The 12,580-nt window shown below is 46.6% G+C and overlaps 1 protein-coding gene across 1 annotated transcript in view; it reads left to right on the forward strand.

The window, feature by feature from the left end:
• The first annotated feature begins 3,125 nt into the window (after nt 1-3,125).
• The window catches only part of LOC122791433 (bromodomain-containing protein DDB_G0280777-like), a 1,939,725-nt gene continuing 1,930,270 nt past the window's right edge, over nt 3,126-12,580 (forward strand). Inside the window, exon 1 of the mRNA XM_044059175.1 lies at nt 3,126-3,238. Within this exon, the coding sequence (XP_043915110.1) occupies nt 3,126-3,238 (113 nt within the window). The remainder of the gene's footprint in view (nt 3,239-12,580) is intronic.

A 12,580-nucleotide genomic window follows, 5' to 3' on the forward strand; every position in this document is an offset into this window, starting at 1 on the left:
CCATAAACGAAAAGAAATCACAACTGGTACCCTGTCAACAAATTATATTCCTGGGAGCAAGCTTGAATACAACTTCCCAGATGACTTTCCTCACGCCAGAGAAACGGATTCATTTGACAACCTACTTCAAACAAGTGGCCACAAAAACCCAGTTATCTGCAAGGCAAATACTGCAAGCCTTGGGGTTCGTGGCCTCCTGTATTCTTCTAATTCCATATGCAAGGCTGCATATGCGGAAACTGCAATGGTATCTCAAAAGCCTATGGTGTCAACATTCTCAGGATCTAGAGGCAATGATTCCTATCATACCTTGTCTACGTCTAGAGTTCCTTTGGTGGGCAGAGGCCTGCCACCAAAACAGGGGTCTGCCAGTCACTCTACCCTCTTCTGCCCAAACCTTAACAACAGATGCATCAGACTATGCATGGGGGGCCCACTTGGCAGGGAAGTGCATTCAGGGCAAATGGAACCCAAGTCAAATGCACCTGCATATCAGTCAAAAAGAAATGTTAGCTGTACAAAATGCTCTGACAGCTTTCAAGGACCACATTCTTCCAGGACAATTAATGATAGACGGACAACACCACTGTTATGTGGTACATAAACAAGCAGGGGGTACACATTCTTAACCCCTCCGCAGACTAGCCATGGCATTGTGGAACACAGCCCTGAGCTATCAGGTACATTTACAAGCTCAATTCTGCCAGAAAAACTAAATACACTGGCAGACGAACTAAGCAGAAACCTCATGGACCCACATGAGTGGAAACTGGAACCAAGGATTTTCAACATGTTGACAAGCAAATGGGGGAGCTCAGATATAGACCTGTTTGCCTCCCCCCAAAACTGTCAGTTGGACAAATTCTGCACAAGGACTCCCCACAAACAAGCTTGGAAAGTGAATGCTCTATCCTTCAGCTGGAAAAAACAGTTTTATGCCTTTTTTTCTCTGCCTCTGCTCTCCAAAGTACTACTAAAGATCAAACAAGACAAGCCAAGGATGAGTTTAATTGCACCAGACTGGCCGTGCCAACACTGATACCCCCTCTTGCGCAGTGTGTCACTGCTGGCCCCATGGCACCTGCCTCAGACTCCTACTCTATTGTCTCAGCAGGACAACCAAATTCTACATCCTCAACTTCAAACACTGAATCTAGCAGCCTGGCTAATTGCATAATTTCTCCTTTACCATCCCTCAGTAAACCAGTGATGGATATAATTTTAGAGGCAAGGAGGCCTAGTACCAGAAAGTCTAATGCTGAAAAATGGAAAAGATTCTGTGCCTGGAACCAATCTCAAGGAATGAGCACAGCAGTGCACAATTTACCCCAGATCTTACAGTACTTAACTGAGATGCTTCATAAGGGCCTGTCTTTCTCCTCCATCAAAATTCATGCCTCAGCCATCTCAGCTCATTATAACACCGAACCACCCCTCTTCTCTCATCCACTGCTTAAGCAGTTCCTCAGAGGGGCCAAAAATCTACGACCACCCAGGAGAGCTCCAACTCCAGCCTGGGACCTCAACTTTGTATTGGAAAAGCTCACCCTTCCTCCTTTTGAGCCAGCTGCCACTGTGGACTTAAAATTCCTTTCTTGGAAAACAGCTTTCCTTTTAGCAATCACTTCAGCAAGAAGGGTATCTAAATTACAGGCCCTCATGGCAGTGGAGCCTTTCATCATCCTTCATGCGGACATGGTGTCCCTCAGGACTAATCCCTCCTTCATGCCCAAGATGGTATCCAATGTGGCCATTAACCAGCCCATACATTTGCCAACCTTCTTTCCTAATCCACAGAACAAAGGGGAACGGATTATGCACTCCTTAGATGTGCACAGACAACTTAGATTCTACTTGGATAGAACTAAACCTCAAAGGAGATCTGATCAACTGCTGGTGGCATTTGCTGCAGGGGCAGAGAAGAATGCTATTTCAAAGCAAACCATTTCCAAATGGATATGCCATTGCATTCTTTTTTGCTACAAACACCATGGAAATCCTGTCCCACAGGGGATCAGACCCCACTCTACCAGGGCTGCATCTACCTCTACAGCTTTTCTCAGTGGCGTCCCTACCAGGGACATCCTAGAAGTTGCTACTTGGAGTTCTGTACATACTTTCACCAAGCATTACCATCTGCCAATCTTCTCTAAATCCAGAGCTGGCTTAGCCACTGCAGTCTTGTAGGGCCTTTTAGCTGGTCCTAATTCTATTTAAATTCCTCCTCCCATCCTTAGCTTTGGGAATCTACCCAAAAGTGAAACATGAAGAACACAGTACAGTTATGTACACTTACCATAAATGTAGATGTTCGAGTGTATTCACTGTTGCAGTCCTGGTTACCCTCCCTCCAGCCCCCTTCTTTTTCTTTTTCTTTTTTGGATACACCTCTACTTCCTTTACTATCTTCAAAAACTTTTTGTTGTATTTGCTTTTTTGTTGGAGGTATAGCCTTGTATATTTATAGATTTGATTGCTTCCCATTAAGGGGACATCTGACATCTGGACAAGAAAAACTGGTATAATGACGTCGGCTGCATGTTTTATACCCTGATGACCTGATGTCATGGAAGAAGGGACAGCAACCGATGCATGACCTAAGACTTTGTTAATCAGGCCGACTGAGGGCTACTGCAAGCAGATAACCCAAAAGTGATGACTGCAACAGTGAATACACTCGAACATCTACATTTATGGTAAGTGTATACAAATGTACTTTTCCCTCCCTCCATCCCCCTTATTCTTTTTCTCCTTTTATTCCATTCTTCCTTGTTCTCCTTTTCTTACAAGGGACATATTGGTATTTATTTTCCACTGGTGGGGTTCTTCCACCAGAACCTGGCTTCCTACTTTAGGGGCTCCTGACAGGTTAGGGCAAGAAAAACTGATGTAATGGCGTCGGCTACCTTACTTTATACTACTGATGACCTGATGTCAGTCCTCAAGCGACAGAAACCGATGCAGAAATACTAAGTCTCTGGTATTTGGGCCAGCCGAGGGCTACCCTGGCAAGGATAATCCAAATGTGATGACTGCAACAGTGAATACACTCAAACATCTACATTTATGGTAAGTGTACACAACTGTACTTTCCCTTTCCTTTGGCCTCATCTGGTTCACAGACCATGGATTCTGGATCCAACTCCAGGACTCCTGTCACACCCACAGGGGTTGATCCATCCAAACCTATTGAGCCTCAAGCTGATAGCTTGGTTACTCCACTTCCAGTAGTTGACAGGCAAAATAACCTTTCTTCCCCTGTTCGAGAAATCCTTCTGTCTTCCCATAAACCATCCACCAGGAAGATTTATCATAGTAAATGGAACAAATTTTTGTATTAGTCTCGGGGGGGGGGTGTATCCCTTCTCATCTCCTATCAGTTCAGTTTTAGAGTATTTATCAGCCTTACTCCATTCAGGAGCATCAGCTTCTACGATCCAGGTCCAATTAGTAGCTTTCTCAAATTTTCATACTGGTTTCCAGGATTCCTCTCTGGTATCTCATTGCCTCTGTAAAATCTTCTTGAAAGGGGTCTTACATATAAGACCACCTTTCAAAGAGCCCATTGAACCTTGGAATCTCATGCTAGTCCTACATTCTGTGACTCGTCATCCCTTTGAGCCTGCGGCCAATTTTGATATCAAATTCTTGTTTTGGAAATCTTTGTTCTTGGTAGCCATTCCCTCAGCAAGAAGAATGTCAGAATTACAGGCTTTGTGCGTAAAACACCCTTACATTGTTTTCCACAAAAAGAGAGTATCACTTCGGACTAGCCCATCCTTTCTACCCAAGGTTGTTTCAGAGGTCAATATTAACCAAGCCATTGACTTGCCAGTTTTCTTCCCTAATTTCTCAAATGAAGGAGAATATTGTTTGCATATATTGAATGTACATAGACAATTACGCTTTTGTTTGGATAGGACTAAATCTTTCCGAAAATCTGACAAATTATTCCTGTCCTTCACAGGACCCAAGTTGGGAAGATCAGTTTCTAAAGTCATCTTAGCAAAGTGGCTAAGATAATGTATCTCCTTTGTCTATCAACAGAACCAAATGACGTTAACTATGAAAATAAAGGTGCATTCAAACAACTCAGTTGCTGCTTTAGTAGCTTTTCATTCTACAGCTTCTGTGGATGACATATGTGCAGCAACCACTTGGGCTTCTCCTCATACCTTTATATCTCATTACAAATTGGACATGTTTTGTCTCAATGGTGCTCAGGAATAGCCTTCCATAGGGCCTCCCAGGACATAAAGTTGCTAGGGACTCTGTCCCATCCGTCATGATTGAATGAAGAGTAACAACATCAGATAAAGAAGTTATGTTCTTACCATATTGTTCAATCTGTGTTGTTGATCTTTATTCATTCATTCATGACATCCCACCCTCCTGCCCCCTCTGATAGACTCCTGGAGGTTCGGATTTGGTCCTGGTTACACGATAAGGCATTTGCGCAAACAAAGCCTCTGCTTTCTTTCCTTATGGGCAAACTTGACCTGAGGAGATTAGGAGAGGGGCACTATGGGTAACCTCAGCTGGAAAGTTTTTGGCTGGAGCGAACTTGCTATATTGCCCAAGTCTGTTCCAAGGACGGAACCAAGACCTATCCGTCATGAATGAATGAAGATGAACAACACAGATGAAGCTTTATGGTAAGAACATAACTTCTTTTTCATAGCAATTTATCCTTTCATCACTATGTGTCCATAGTATTGAGACACACTTTCTCCATTGAGACCTCATACATATGGACATCACATCTGAGGCCAGGGAGGTCATAGCTCTGTTGTACTCCACCCTTATCAGACCACTATCAGACCACTAATTGAATGCAAGGCTCCCTTCTCTCTGTACCTCATCAGACAACTGCAGCAATTGGAGAAAAAATAGAGGTTTGTGACTAGGAGAATGTAGGTACTCCAAACATCACTTGCATGGAAAGACTACAAGACTTGTCAGTGTACTCAGTATCCTGTAGGCTGCAGAGAAGTGACCTCTGCCTGACCTACAGAAAAGTCTGAAGCCCTGCCTTACTGGAAATGATGGACATCTGCAAATCAAATGAGCTAGGAGCCTGCGACATAAACAGCACGTGCTGGGGAGACAGATATATCCCCAGGTAACTCACACTCCTTCATAGCAGGCTCCCACTGCATGTGAAGCAGTGCTTCTCAATGATCCTGCTTAAGCTCAATTTTCACTACTGGTTGGGTGATTTTAAAGTCACCTCTGGGGTGGCACCTATGTCCCTCATAGACAGGCCCAGTTGTTGCTGCCCACAGAATCACTCTGCTAACAGTGACCATCTAAATATGCTTAATAAGGGTACTTGTGTTTTTACACAGCTAGGCTTCATTTGCCTCATGTATACTGACAACCTTGTACTCCTAAAACTTACAAATACAATAAGTGACATGCAACTATACAATGAAGCTAGAATAAATGCTGTCTCTCTCTCTCTCTCTCTCTCTCTCAGGTAACAACAAACTATATATCAAACAGGTTGTCAGCCCACACACTTCACCTCATTAGCAAACCAAGTGCACAACACATAACCCCACATATGCAGAGGTACTCATTAGAAGCTTACCAAAAGTGCAAAGACTTCGCAAATGCAAACCTTCTGCTCACATTATGGTACCAACAGAACTCACTTATAATGAAAACAAATGTATCAATGTGTCATCCATTACGCACTTAAGGCAAAACACCTGAAAACCAATGACTTGATCATAGGTGAATCTATAGTGAGACACACAGATGTCACCCTCATCAGGCTGTACAAGCAGAAAGTCACAGTCAAGTGCCAGGATCCGCAAAGTCATGCATGAACTCAACTCTGTCAACAACAAGCACAGTTAACACCTCTGTTGTACTCCGTGTTGGAGTAAATGACTTGAGACATACCTCACTGGACTATATGAAGAAAGATATGACTAAGCTCTCAGATTATGTGTCCCAGACAGGTATGTCTTTAGCCCTAAGCAGCATTCTACCTTCACCCAGGATAATACCCCAATACAAACAAAAGAATTATCACCTTCAACAATTGGCTTAGCTAGTGGTGTCAGTCCAGGAGGATTCAGTATTTCTCAGCCTGGGATGATATGGTCGACAGACCACGCTGCTTTACCAGGGATGGTTTTCATCTGTCTCCTCTTGCCTTTCAGTTACTGACCAAGGTACTTGCCTCCCTCATAGTGCATTTTTTAGGCAATGTCTTAAGACCAAAATTCCTGATGTAAAAATATCCTCAAAAGACAAACTCATGGTTATGCTGCTTAATGCTAGAGTTTAAGTCAGAAACTACACTCAATGGAGGCACTACTTACTTGGGAACTTGCCGATGTTCTTGCTGTCACAGGAGAGTACTCCAGCCATGAAAGGCTATAATACCTTCCACACATTAAGGCCACAAAATGAACATGAAAGAACCAAAGGAGGAGGTGAATCCATCTTCATAAAAGATAAATACACCTCAAGACTGGTTAAGCAGTATGACTCCCTAGAGTTACTCCAAGTCCAACTAACTGTAGGAAAGTCCCCTCTCCACATCATTGTTAGCTACAGGTCCACCAACATGAACCATGAAAACCACACAGTGCCTTCCTGGATCCAGTTGAATCACTCATAATACAGCCAAACACCCTAGGCATGTGTGACTTTAACTCTCCTTCCATCGATTGGGATACATATATGAGCTCATACGCACTCATCCTAAGGTTCCTACACTTTGTAAACACAAATGCTGTCTAACAGTCCACACCGTTGTAAGGGGCTGGAATGTCCTTGATCTAATACTCACCAACATGAGAGATCACTGCCCCACCCCATGTGTGACACCCTCCTTTGTAAAATCTGACCATAAATCAGTCCCGTTCACTGTAGCAGTCATACCTGACCCCCCCCCCCCAAGGATACAAAAGGTTGAAAAGTTTCCCCAAAGCAAATTATAGCCTCCTATTCAATGGCATAAATAGTTTCAAACCTCCTACCACCAGTGACAGTAAAGACGCCTGTACGAAGGTGCACACAAATGCCCTGTATACACATCTTTACAAGTGCTTAGACTTAGATGTGCCAGAATGGATCAAAACTTGCTCACAGAAAAAAAACAAGCCACCCTGGTAGACATCTAGCATAACTAGATTATACAACAAGAGAAATAAATTGATGTCCAAGAATTAGAGGGAACTGTTTCAGCAGAACACCACCCTCCATAGCTTGAGCAAGCAAATGAGACATCTTGCAAAGTCCTCTAAAGCTAATTTTGAAACTAAAATGTTAAGCTGTCAATCTCACCTTCATTCTTGCTGGATGGGTTCGGAGCCGATCCTCGGCTCCGACTCGGCCAATACTAAAGCTCGAGAGCTAATTCCACCAGCTCGAGGCTCCCCTATATCCCACAATGCTAGGCGGTAACTACTCAGATCTCGTTTGCCGCTTAGCTGCGAGGTGCTTTCTTCTACCGGCTCTGGCAGGTTAGTGAGTTTTTCTAGTTAAAAAAATTCTAATATCTATCCCTATCCTTTTTATTTAGTCAAGCTTTTAGTACAGGGTATCCTTTTAGTTTAAATCGGGTCTTCCCTCGTTTTTATTCCCTTTTTAAGTTCTAGGCCTTTGGCCCACTCCCCTTTTTCCCTTTGTCATCAGTGTGATTGGGTTTTTCTTTTTGGTTAAAGGGTGTGTCTGTGTTTTGTGTCTGTGTCTTTTTTGTATACAGTCACTTTTTCTGGGATGTCGAAAGACTCCAAGGTCTCAGGCTTCAAGAAGTGTGATTTGTGCTGTCAGAAAATGTCTCTGACAGACGGTCACACTTCTTGTGTGTATTGCCTGGGACCTTTGCACCTGCAGGACTCCTGCGCTGTTTGCCATGCATTCAGCCCGAGAGTCCTGCAGGAGCGCAAAAATAAACTTATTCTTCGAGGCTTATTAAAGCCTGAAGGCCCCTTGACCCAGTCTGCGTTAGGGAAGCCTTCAAAGACTTCCAGGCCATTGGCTCCAGCTTCAGAGCCATCCGCTGGGGGCATTAAGGCTGCTTCGACATCGGCTCCGGCTAGAGTCGATGTTTCGAAGACTCAAACCGTTACCTCGGCTCCGGCGGGCGAGTGCTAAGACTCAGTCGGCTCCAATAGTTTTATCGGAGCCACCTTCTAAGAAGTGGTCGAGGTCCCCTTCCATCGGCTCCATCCACTCGGCCCCGGGATCCCCTCTTTTGTCGGAGCGGAGCCATAGGTCCCATTCCTCTCGGTCCTCCAGGCTGTCCGACCATGACTTACAAAGGGTGGTGAGTAGACTTCTTAAGTCCGAGGCACTGGCCCAAATGCTGCATAGCCCTACTCAACAGTCAGCGGCTATTCCCATCCCTGCTTCTGTTCCTCCTCCGACTCCTTTGAGTTCGGAGCCGGGGCTCGTCGGAGCCGTGGCTGTCGGTGCGTAAGAGCCGATACCCTCCCTTTCAGCTCCGTCGTCTGCTCCGATTTCCTCTTTAGAGGGATCTCGGTGCCGGGCTTCCCTCGTCGGCTCCGAGGGGGCGAGTGGTGTTGGACCCTTGTCCGACCCCGTTCTCCCTCTCGGAGCATCGGCGCTGGTGAGTTCGGCTCTGACATCGGCCTCAGAGCCGTCCCTGTCGGTGCCGGGGGGGTCCTTGTCTCCTCAGAGTGGGGACCTTTGGCCTTGGCTGATCGGGGCGCCTTCGAGGTCATGCAGAGCGTGCAAGACCCCGTGTCTACCCCACAGTCGGCTCCATCAGCTCCTCCCTTTTCAGTGCCTGCGGTGGTTTCTACCCACCCCCTCGTACCAGACCGTAGAGAGCCAGCCCCTCAGGTTTCCCCATTGGGAATATCCTCTTCTTCCGAGGCTTCTCCTGATCCGGCAGGGGAACCCCCTCGGAAGAGACAGTGCAAGAGGAAGCACATTGACTCCCCTGAGTCTATCACCTTGGACACCGACTTGGAGGAATCTGAAGGTTCCCCTCGGTCCCCCTCTGAGGATGTCTCTTTTGCTGACATCCTTGAAATCCTTAAACAGAGGGGGAACTGGCCCGCCCTTAACCCTTCAGAGGACGAGTCGGTCTACCTTGAGGCGTTTGGCTCTCGCCCTTCCACCTCCTGGGTGTCTCCTCCCTTTGACCCCCTCATGGAAGTGGTGGCAAGGAAGGCTTGGACGGCCCCTGATTCGGTGGAACCTACCCCAAGGAGGCCGCCAAAATTTATTACAGCCCCGAAAGAGAAAGTTCTTATCTAAAGGTGTCTCTGTTGATGCCATGGTGGTGGCCGCGGCCACTAAGAAGGAATTAGCTGATCCTTCAGTACCTGTCCATCCTCCTAATAAGGAGTCTAGGACCATGGACAGGTAGGGTAAGCGGATGTTTTCCTCAGCGACCTTTGCCATGCGGTCGCTGAACTACTTGTGTCACTTTACCCATCTCCAGAGGGATTTACTCAAGGATATGGGTGATGCTATGCAGGATCCAACAGCTGAGGGGTTCCAAGACAAAATGAACTCCCAGTTGCCAACCCTGAATTCGATTGTCAACTCCTCCATGCGGCTTATCTCATTTGCGGCCGATGGGGCGAGTAGGGCCGAAGGCACAGGTGTAGCTTTACGACACCACGCCTGGATGTGGCTTTGCAATTTTGTGGACCCTTTCAAGGCGTCCTTCACCAATTCCCCCTTTAATGGCTCAACGTTGTTTGGACCTCAGGTGAAGGATACATTGACTAGGTGCGAGCAGGAAGGTAAGACTCTCTCTGCCGTGGGAGTCCGTTTTTCTACCCCTTCCAGACCTTATCCCAAAGGTCAGACGGGGGGGGTGTGGTTCCGCAAACCAAAAGGAGTCTCATCTGATGCTCAAAGTCGATTCCCCTCTAGAGGCAGAGGGGGGAACAACAATAGACGCCGCCCTAGGGGCAGAGGTGGTCTGCAAAACCAGGGTAGCAGAGAGACTTTCTCTGATAAACCCTTTCAGCATCCCTGAGGAGCTGCCCGGCTGTCCACCTTCAGAGGCAGTTGGGGGAAGATTATCACTTTACCCAGAAGCCTGGCTTTCCCTCACTCAAGACAAATGGGTACAGTCGATCATATCCGAGGGTTACAAAATCCCCTTTATTCACATCCCATCCCAACCCAAAGGATCCCTTCCAGACTTTCCACCCAGTCTAAGGGAACAAGCAGCGTTAGAAATATCAAAGCTGCTGTCAAAAAGAGCTATCCAGCCAGTCCCAGCAGACCAGCAAGGATCCGGAATCTACTCCAAATTCTTTTTGGTACCAAAAAAGACAGGGGACTGGGGACCAATACTGGATCTCAGCAAGCTAAACAAGTATGTGAAGAAAACAAAATTCCGGATGGTCACGCTACAGTCCATTCTACCCTTCTTGGGTCAGGACAATTGGATGTGCTCGATAGACCTTCAGGATGCGTACTACCATATCAAAATACACAGATGCTCCAGGAAGTTTCTCCGCTTCAGGCTGGGAGCCAGTCACTACCAGTTCAGAGCCCTGCCCTTTGGTCTCACTACAGCCCCCCCGGGTGTTCACCAAATGTATGGCAGTGGTCGCGGCTCACTTGAGACGTCAAGGATTCCAGGTGTTTCCATATTTGGACGACTATCTCCTTACCGCCACCACCAGGCGTCAACTTCTTCTATCCAGAGACTTCACCATTCAAACTTGCCAAGCTCTAGGCATTTCAGTAAATTTCGAAAAATCTGCCTTGTCGCCTTGTCAATCTATTACCTTTATAGGCGCCACCTTAGACACAGTTCATCTTTCTGCCAGACTGACAGAGCAAAGAGTATCAGATATCCGCAAACACGTTTACCTTCTGCTTCAATGCAACAAGATCGAAGCCAGGGTAGTCTTGAAGGTATTAGGACTCATGGCGGCTACCATTACACTTCTTCCCTTAGCTCGTTTTCACATGCAAATCCTCCAGTGGATGCTGTTTTCTCAATGGTCCTTCCAACAGCTCCCGATGTCTCACATCATTCTGCTAACCCAAACATGCAAGAATCACCTGTCTTGGTGGATGACATCACCTCAAGTTCTTCAGGGCAGACCCTTCATCCTCCCCCCCCCCAATCGCCACGGTGACAACGGACGCCTCCCTGATCGGGTGGGGGGTGGCATTATCAGGGCAGGACAGTCCAGGGCACGTGGCAATCTTTCGAGTGCCACTTGCACATAAATGTCTTAGAGATGAGAGCAGTGCTTTTAGCGTTGCAAGCCCTTCAGGACTCTCTTCCCACAGGGACTATTGCAATTCAGACTGACAACATGTCCGTAGTGTGGTACAATCAACAAACAGGGCGGAACCAAGTCCTATCCCTTATGTCGAGAGGCACTCAGACTTTGGCAGTGGGCGATTTCTTCTCAGCGGTTTCTGATAGCAACGCACATTCCCGGGAAGTCCAACGTGATTTCGGACAAGTTGAGCAGGGCTATTCTCATGCCTCACGAGTGGTCTCTAAAAAAATCAGTGCTGGAAGAAATCTTTCGAAGATGGGGCTGGCCTTGCTGCGATCTTTTTCCTACTCCCCAAAACAGCAAGTGTCACGATTTCTTCACCCTCTTCCGTCTACCAGGCCAACCCACCAGAGACGCTCTAGCCCACGATTGGCCCCGGGGACTTCTGTATGCTTTCCCCCATTTTTCCACTGATCTCTCAATTAATTCAGAAAGCTATCGCCTCGAGAGTCACTATGATCCTCATTGCCCCTTACTGGCCTCGACAGATATGGTTTCCGTTCCTGCATCATTAACTCTTGGAGCAGCCTTGGCATCTGGACCCAGTGCCAGATCTTTTGACCCACCAGTCGGGCCAGCTGCACCACTCCCTCCAATCTCTCAACCTCACAGCGTGGTTTCTCCGATTCCTACCCTAGCCAGGCTTCCTTTAATTTCTCATTCGGTCCGTAACATCCTGATAGCCTCTCACAAGTCTTCTACCAGAAGGATTTACAATAGTAAGTGGAAACGTTTTTCCTTCTGGGCAGCATCAAAAAATATAGACCCTTCACGCACCTATCCAGTCTATCCTAGACTTCCTGGCAGAGCTCTTTCATTTAGGCTCTTCCTCATCTACCATTAGAGTACAACTAGCTGCTATATCTAACTTTCATGTAGGTGTTTCGGACTCCAGTATCATGTCCCATAAACTCTGCAAAGCCTATCTAAGAGGTGTCTTTTTGCTCAAGCCCCCAATCAAAGATCCCCCGCCTCAGTGGGACTTGAATTTGGTCCTAGCATCCTTGATTCTCCCCCCCTTCGAACCTGCGGCTTCATGCCCTCTTAAGTTGCTCTCATGGAAAACACTTTTTCTAGTAGCCATAACATCAGCTAGAAGGGTATCTGAACTTCATGCTCTTTGCAGTCGTCCTCCTTACTTAGTTTTCCATAAAGACAGGGTGTCCCTCTGGACTAATCCGTCCTTCTTGCCTAAGGTTTCCTCTGAGGCAAATCTAAACCAGACTATCGATCTCCCTGTCTTCTTCCCTGATTATTCCAACAGGTCGGAACAAAAGTTACATTTTCTAGATGTTCATCGCCAACTTCGATATTATTTAGACAGG

The sequence above is a fragment of the Protopterus annectens genome, chromosome 17.part0 (genome assembly GCF_019279795.1).
Source record: "Protopterus annectens isolate FY-2018-M chromosome 17.part0, PAN1.0, whole genome shotgun sequence".
NCBI lineage: Eukaryota > Metazoa > Chordata > Ceratodontiformes > Protopteridae > Protopterus > Protopterus annectens.